Source organism: Epinephelus moara, chromosome 4 (assembly GCF_006386435.1).
Source record: "Epinephelus moara isolate mb chromosome 4, YSFRI_EMoa_1.0, whole genome shotgun sequence".
Classification (NCBI taxonomy): Eukaryota; Metazoa; Chordata; class Actinopteri; order Perciformes; family Serranidae; genus Epinephelus; species Epinephelus moara.
The window spans coordinates 221312-230057 of record NC_065509.1 but is presented as its reverse complement, the minus strand read 5'-3'; the positions used below and the strand labels follow the sequence as shown (position 1 = coordinate 230057).

General features: G+C 44.4%; 1 protein-coding gene across 1 annotated transcript in view; it reads right to left on the bottom strand.

Annotated features, from left to right (window-relative positions):
• Positions 1-4829: 4829 nt before the first annotated feature.
• The window catches only part of fbxo38 (F-box protein 38), a 40292-nt gene continuing 36375 nt past the window's right edge, over positions 4830-8746 (bottom strand). Inside the window, exons 19-21 of the mRNA XM_050042090.1 lie at positions 7896-7999; positions 6533-6646; positions 4830-6374 (exon numbers count right to left, since the gene is read on the bottom strand). Of these exons, the coding sequence (XP_049898047.1) occupies positions 6196-6374; positions 6533-6646; positions 7896-7999 (397 nt within the window). The 3' untranslated portion in view covers positions 4830-6195. The remainder of the gene's footprint in view (positions 6375-6532; positions 6647-7895; positions 8000-8746) is intronic.

The following is an 8746-nucleotide window of genomic DNA, read 5'->3' as shown; positions in this document are numbered from 1 at the left end:
TGAGTTGTAAGGAAAGAGAAGGAAGGTGTACAGCTTTGAGTCCACTTACCTGTGTAAGTCGGGGTGTCTGTCTTTGGCAGCCTCCCTGGATTGCTGTGTCCTAGAGCTCTTTCTGCCCTGTGTCAGCAGAGTCATCATCATAGACATATATACATAGACACCGCATTGACTGCCGCTGCCTATCAGAGCCGACGTCCTCGCCGCGCATTGACTGCCGCTGCCTATCAGAGCCGACGTCCTCGCCGGCCACCATCTTGGATGGGTCTCGCTTCGCCTCCACAGTGCATTCACTTCTATTGAGNAATACCAAAATTAATTTCAGTGTTTATGTAAATACTGAAAATGTTTTTTACTACTTTTGAGGGATCACAGCTGTCAGTGTAATAAGAATAAGAAGAACTTTATTAATCCACGAAAAGAAAATTTCAAAGAAGTCTGTAAGATCATCTATTTAACAAAGAATTATTAAGTCTGATGGCTGTGGGTATAAAAGAGAGTGTGTGAGAAATAAACTCAATCAACAATCAAGCTTTTTCTTTATTAAAATATATTAATACATTTATTAATATGCTATACTATGTTTTGTATTGTGTATATTGTGTTTATACAGTACAGTATAGCCTATATATATATATGTGTGTGTATATCAATCAATTCAATCAATTTTATTTATAAAGCCCAATATCACAAATCACAATTTGCCTCACAGCATACGACATCCCTCTGTCCTTCGGACCCTCACAGCGGATAAGGAAAATCTCCCCAAAAAACCCTTTAACGGGGGAAAAAAAACGGTAGAAACCTCAGGAAGAGCAACTGAGGAGGGATCCCTCTTCCAGGACGGACAGACGTGTAATAGATGTCGTACAGAACAGATCAGCATAATAAATTAACAGTAATCCGTATGACACAATGAGACAGGCAGAGACAGAGAGACAGACAGACACAGAGAGAGAGAGAGAGAGAGAGAGAGAGATAGAGAGAGAGAGAGAGAGCAGGGCAGGGGAGCCCAGGCCCCCCTGCCCTGTGCAAGCTGGCAACCACTCTGTGGCAGTGGGCTCACCCGCTCTTCCTCTCATTCAGGGCCGTGCATGTGCCAGGGGCACTGAACTCCGCGGCAGACATCATGTCGAGAGGAGGGCCCCAGCCGGGGGAGTGGAGACTCCACCCTCAGGTGGTCTCCGAGATATGGCGCCGCTTCGGCAGGGCAGAGGTCGACCTGTTCGCGTCCAGGGAGTCGACCCATTGCCCACTCTTCTTCTCCCTGAGGAACGACGATCCCCCCTTGGGGTGGGATGCTCTGGCTCATCCGTGGCCCCGGGTTCTGCTCTACGCCTTTCCTCCCTTCACTCTTCTCCAGCCTCTTCTCTGAAGAGTTCTGGTGGAGCAGGTGCGGCTTATATTGGTGGCACCTATGTGGCCCCACATGCTGTGGTTCTCGGCGATTCCGCCTCTGCTGGACAGGCCGCCATGGGAGCTCCCGCACCGGAGGGACCTGCTCTCCCAGGCGAACGGAGCCCTGTTCCACCCCTTTCCAGCGGGACTCAGGCTGGTGGCTTGGCCCTTGAGAGGGAAAGGCTCCTGGCCTTAGGATTGCCAGAGCCTGTGGTGGCGACAATGCAGCATGCCCGGGCACCATCCACGAGGGCTGCTTATTCGCACCGTTGGCAGGTGTTTACTAACTGGTGTGAGTCTCAGCAGGTGGACCCTTACTTGGCTCCAGCTCAGGAGATCCTGCGGTTCTTGCAGTCCCAGCTTGAGGCACAGAAAGCTGCTGTAACACTGCGAGTCCCAGCTTGAGGCACAGAAAGCTGCTGTAACACTGCGAGGGTTGGTGGCAGCAATCAAGGCAGTGCGTATCGGCGAGTTTGCACTGAGTACGGAGGACTGTGTCCTCATTTCCCGGTTCCTTCGGGGGGCCCAGTGACTCACGGTGCGTACCACTGGTCCGGCAGTTCCCCCTTGGGACTTGGATGTCGTCCTTGGGGCCCTTCAGCATTCCCCCTTTGAACCCCTTGGGGGTGCTGATTTGAAGTGGCTCTCCATGAAAACCACCTTTCTGCTCGCCGTCACTTCGGCGAGAAGAGTGAGTGAAGTCCATGCCTTGTCGGTGCATGGTGACTGTTGTCGGTTCTCCCCGGATGGCTCGAGTGTGGTTCTCCGCCCCAACCCAGCCTTCCTGCCTAAGGTCCTTACTGAGTTACATCTGTCTCAGTCAGTCGAGCTTAGGTCTCTCTCCTCTCCTAGTGCTGGCGAGGAGGTTGAGCAGGGCCAGTCTGCTCTGTGCCCGGTCAGGGCCTTGACAGAGTACATTTGGCGCACTCAGGCTGTCCGGAGGTCAGACATTTTTGTCTCCCCCTCAGCCTTGCGTCTTGCGGGCTGATTGAGCAGCTGCTCCGTGAATAGGATGGCCTTTGCGTCTTGCGGGGCCCCTACCTGTCCCCCTTGGGTTAGCCTTGCGTCTTGCGGGCTTCCCGGGCAGCCCTTCCCTCCCATGGGTGGCCCTAGCGCCTTGCGGGGCCTACTCCTGTGAGTTGTATATAGTGTACATTTGTAAATAGTTCGATTGTTGCACGTTGTGGTGTGGGATTGTGGGCTGCACCGTCTCCTCACGGGGTGTCTTAAAGATCTACCCCGTACATATGGAATATGTAACGGAGTGGAGAGATAGTCTCGAGACGATAGAGAACGTATGGTTACACTGTAATCTTGGTTCTCTGAGTGAAGAGACTATCTCTCCAATCCTTAGGCCGCTCAGAGACACGTTTCGATCAAAACTATCAGTGATTACACGCCAGCGCAGGCGCTTTATAGCTACGCAATGGGGCGTGGCCGGGCAAGCCGGTGTGTCTTAAAGAATTATCCACATACCCTGACAAGCAGGGGGATCATACCCCGTACATATGGAATATGTAACGGAGTGGAGAGATAGTCTCTTCATTCAGAGAACCAAGGTTACAGTGTAACCGTACGATACTTTGTGGTTTCAATTATGTGTTTTTGGATGTTTGAATCTGGGGCGCCGTAAACCTCCATTAGGTGAAGTTGTGTTACTACCCCCTCTCCCCTGGGATCTCTGAAAGTGTTGTGAGGACTCTAAAACTTCACCTGAGCCTCCATTGGCATATGTGAGTAGATAATGGCTTAATTTTCATTTTTGGGTGCACTATCCCTTTAAGTACAGATACTCCCCAAAACACATAAGTATTGTAACAAAGTATTATTACTTCATTACATTACTGCTTTCTGTGGCTCTATACCCTTGACTTAATTCACCATATCAACAAATAATGATCAAATTACCCTTTTTGCACAGTGTATTCGATATCATTAAAGGATAAAGATAAACCTTGATGTCTTGCTAGCATCTTCCTCTAGAACCACAGGGCACAATTTTCATTCCAATATTAGAATTTAATAATAAAAATAATAATAATAATAATAATAAAATACACTCAATGGTCGAGAATTGAGGACATGAAGCAACAAAGACAAATGAGAACATGTAACAACGGACAATGAGAGCATTTAACAAAAAAGACAACAAAAGCTTTTTTCCATAATTTTATTTTCAATATGTGAAATAGTCTTGTTCTTTCATTATAAACATATAAACACCATGGAAGCATATCGTCATCCATGACATCTGTACAGTTGTCAATACATAAACAGAAGGCTGGACCCGCATCATATTCAGTCCATTGAGCCTGCAAAAACAATTTTCACCTCCTTGAACAGTCGACATTCACCATTAGTTAATCTTGTTGAACCCAAACCCTTTTCCATATTTGAGGAATACCCACAACCTGAACCAAGACAGTTCTATCCACTGTCTTTATAGTCCTACAGGGCAGAGCTGTCCATTTACTGTACATGACCAATGAAATCCTTTATAAGACAACTAATCGGATTCCTTTGAGAAGCTAGAGGAAAAAGTAATGCAGCACCTTTTGGAGGGTAGGAATCTGTAGCAATGGAAATAAGTACAAAAAAAAAATCAGTTTGATGGTTCAGTTCAGCTCAAGGGCACACTCCACACTATTTTAGAACTAGGAGTAGCCCCATCTGTTACATTATATACAATTTCAATCTAGCAGTCTGATTTCCCTCCATGAAGGCCATCACAAAGACTTGGATAAGAAGACTTTGAGAAGCAGTGAAGCATCAGGGGACAGGCAGAGCACTTAGCTCTCTCTTAGAGAGATTTGTTGTGTCTTTGTTTGCTATATTGTTCCAATTTCTTCCCTTTGCCTGATGGTCATCAGCTATATCCAAGTGATATATACTGTATGGATGCAGGTAAACAACACTGAGCCATTCTTCTTTTACAATCCCAGTAGGGAGATGGAAATAAGAAAAAACAAACCTACTAAAACAAAAAGTGTCAAGAAAAAAATATAGCCTCATTATCTGCTTAACCAGCAAACCAGAGATATGTTCAGTGGCAACATCATACATAAATGTACTTCTACTATGAAACATCCTGACTGTGACTGGACATCGCTGACAACCAAAATACTGGCTTTGAAAAGCACTTGAACAACACTCTGGTTTCCTGTGGTCACTCTGTTTATGCAAGTGTGCACATTAACTTTAAGTTGTACATTGCTCTCTAACACACCAGGACCTGCCAGTACAGCCCAGTCACCAGAAGATAATGTTTGCATTGTACATTTCTGGACACCACAAATGTTACATTTGCACGTAATATATGCATCATATCAACATTTCTAATATGATGTAGTGTATGAGCTGGGGATTGGGAAATGGAGGGGATGGTGGATTGTGTCACATGGTGAGATACCTGCCAAGCTGCGGTCTAACGAGTCTTTACTTTTTTTTTTAAGCGACCTGTGGCTGTTTTTCCAGTGGGGAGAGTTTCCCTGAAACCAATTTTAAGCCAAAACATAACTGTTTCTTTTGTGCCTAAACCTAACCACATGTTAACCACAGTGCTGCCACATGATAAGGTCCAAATGTAACATGTCCATGGTTTGCAGAGACGTACAATGCCAACATTCGCCAACATACATACATCCAACTTTTTTTGAGATTAGGTTGCCCAGTTTATGATGATGATGAAAGAGAGAGGAGAGCAGCTAAACGTTGCATCACATGTTCAGTCTTACATTTTTGGGACGTCTGACTAAGGCTGAACTATTCAATCAAAAGCATTTTGTTTGGTCACTGGGAAAGGTCAGAACTGATCGACTGAAACAAAGCTTATGTTTTAGAATGTGCATCAGCTCCCTTTATGCTGCTCAGTCAGTGTTAACTATAGCATCTCAACATGACAAAGCCATGTAGGCATGTTATATTTGCATGGGGGTATTGTGATTTGTGTCCAGGTCAGGCTGGCTGTGAGACTGTGAGCCGTCATCTGATCCATCATTTTCAACAGGAGTTCCCTGGCAGCGGGGCTTTCAGTGCAAAGAGGACTGACACTGTACGAAAATCAACTGCAGGGAAGTTAATCTGCAACTGTTCCAACATATTTTTGTCTCTTCACCATTTGGTGTTTGCGGAGGTAAAACGCAAAGCTAAGACACATACCATCCACCATCCAGAACCACCAAAAAATATCCAAAGGATGACTTAAAACTGAATTAAAAGCATATTTTTTTGGACATTTCTGTCTAAGGCTATTTCTGTCTGTGACTGGTCTTGTGTGGTACAGAGGTAGGCAGACCATGGCAGCGGACAGGTGAGAGATCAGACCAACACTACAGCAGAATCCTTCTCTGCATGATCGAAGACAAGCAGCTTAAAACACTAGCTGGGCTTATGCTCTTAATAATGGTCTTTACTTGGAACAGGACTGTTAGAGACAGGCCTTTACTCCTAACCATGCCATGTTGAAAGCAAATGGTTTCATTCACTCAATGACAAAAGTATCTTCTACTGAATTTACCATTTGAGCCATTATTTCCACCATTTCAATGATTCTTCTTTTGCTCTGCTTTTATTTGAGAATTTCTGTTTCTAAGGCGCTTATACATGCTTCAAGATTTTGCTCAAATAATAACAAATTCAGCGCTGTCGTGAACCTCATCCCAACATACTAAACATCTGTCTCTTCTCCAAATAAAACCATCAAAAAGCATATGCATTCAGAAGATCAGGCAGTGCTGCAGCAGGACTGTCATCTGTCGGGATCCCTCCTGATGTGACGAACAAAGAGGTGTTTTGTGGTCTTCAGATGTAGTCATCGTCCACAGGTTCTCCTGGTGTATCACAGTGATGGAGGAAGAGCACCACCACTCTCTGAAACACTCCTCTTTTGCTCTGTCGGCGCTCTGAGATCTCCTCCCCAATGGTCTCCATGCAGATGTCAGCTGACAGCTGGCCTTTACGCCGGGGTGCGTAGATGGTGGCTGACACACGACACAACACAGAGGAAAACATTTCAAGTGCTTATATGATCAGGCTTTGTCTTGCAATGACTTGTAAATACCAAGCATTGTGCCCATTTAGGGAAAAACCACATGGTGTATGTGCCGGTAGGACAAATGGATGTATTGACTGCACTCACTGCTTTCATCATCCTCAAAGTCATAGCGGGCGTAGCTGTTGGGATCAGCTGCTCTCAGAGTCCTCAGCCAGGGGAAGTCTGTTATCATGCTGTAGGGAGCCCCATCCACTACTCCTGAACAATCAATCACAGACGACAGTTAAAAGCTACAGTTTGCCACAAAACACAGGTAATTATTTCTACACTGTTCAATTAATGTGGACGCAAACACCCTCAAGTTAAACTTCAAAACTTGAGTCACTGTTTCAGTTAAATTCCAACAACACTAAAGCCCTGTTTCCACCAAGCAGTACGGTACGGTTAGCTTCAGTTCGGTACGCATTTTTTTCCGTTTCCACTGTGAAAAGTTGTGGATGGTACCGATGGAACCACCTCTCTTTTGGGGAGCTAGAAACACTGCAATCTGTTGATCGGTCAATAAAGCACAGTCACTCTTGGTCAGAGCTGAGTTGTGGTTGGTTTTGAAGCTTACGTAACCACTGTTCATACCGTGGCAAGTCTAACATACATCAGTAAACTATAACTATATAATGAAAGGATGTTTTGCTGCCTCTCGCAGCAGCTGTAGTCTGAACAAAAAACAACTTGATTCACTGGGCCGACTGCCAGCAACTTTTAGGTGGAACGTTTACTTGTAATGTTACTCAATGCAGGAGTTGACAATGTAAATCCATCAACACATCTTAAATTTCAATGTGACAACTTTGACCATTCTATGAGTTTTTATTGTCTCTCTTGGATGATACAGACTTTTAGTAATGGGTGGATCTTCAAGTGTTTAAAAACATATATTAATTTCAACCGAATTATGTGAACTGCATATATTCTAATCCTCACTTGTGTTGATTAAAGCTTTGCGGCGCATCATTCCTGTGGACTCCGGCAACACTAAACCCATGTGCCTGCCTGAGAAGGACGAAATGCACAAACCCGCTATTTTTAAATATCCCATCGAGACAGACACTCAATCTTGCCTTTTCTTTTTTGTTTTGAAAATGTCAGCTTGCAACCCCATTTTGTGGATGACAAAGAGGTGCAGACCTCCATCCGTGTCACTGGTGAAGAGGAAATACAGCGAGTGATGGACGGAGCAGTGAGTGAGAACAACCCCACCCCCATTTAAGAGTACTATTTGTGTTTAAAATGCTAAATGGACCTAGGGTCTAGGTACCATGTCTGAAGGGTTACTTTTGGTTCAACAGGTACTATACCAAAAGTGTTTGGTGGAAATGAGGCTTAAGAGTAGACCGGACATAATCAAAATGTGTTAATGGCTACAACGCAGATAAAATGTTTGGCTAATGTCTCCCTTCAGTGTTAAACTACAAATCTGTGAGAGTTAATGTAGGTTTGACAGTATTACCCTCCAGTGTATAGATGTCACGACCCCAGGGGTATTTGGGATACTTCTTCACATCCTCTTCTGTCCTGGTGGCCTCTGGGAAGAACTCATACTTAATCAACTCTCTGAAAGAGACATAGACATACAGAGATCAGTTCATGATCAACTTCAAGTTAACATTTGGCCTCATACTTGCTCATTGAATTTCATTTGATTATAGATTTCTGAGTGGACTTGTTATTTTGTGGACTCAACAAACAAATTTTTGCCACCACTGTTATTAATGTGCTGATCACAGTTTAATCAAACAGGCTTCATTTGACTTTCTCTGGGGCTTTTTGTTTTGCTACATCCAATGTCTCAGTATAATGCAATCCAATACAACACCATTACTAACTCATTTCCAAAACACAAAATTTAACCAACACCTCTATGACGGTGTCAATAAAATCTGAACATTATAGGCATCATAAAAAGCACTTCATGGCAAAGCAGTTGTATTGGATTGCATTAGACTGCAGGTCCAGATATTTAGCACGCTAAATATCCAGGAAATGTCTGAGATGCCTCTCGGCTTGTGCCTTTGAACAGTTCACACAACGCTCAAGCACCAATTTTGTGTAACCTGCGTTTCTGCAATAGCAGGGAGTTTATGCATTTTTTGTAGGGATGCACCGAAATGAAAATTTGTGGCCGAAGCCGAATATTATTAAACGCTTGGCCGAATACCGTGTACCGAATACCGAATATCATTGTTTAGTTGTTCATTAGTTTTTGCAGATGAACCCCCTCCAGATTAGTGTTGTCACGGTATCAAAATTGGGACCCACTGTGCGATACCAATGAAAATATCATGGTTCTGAGTAGTATCA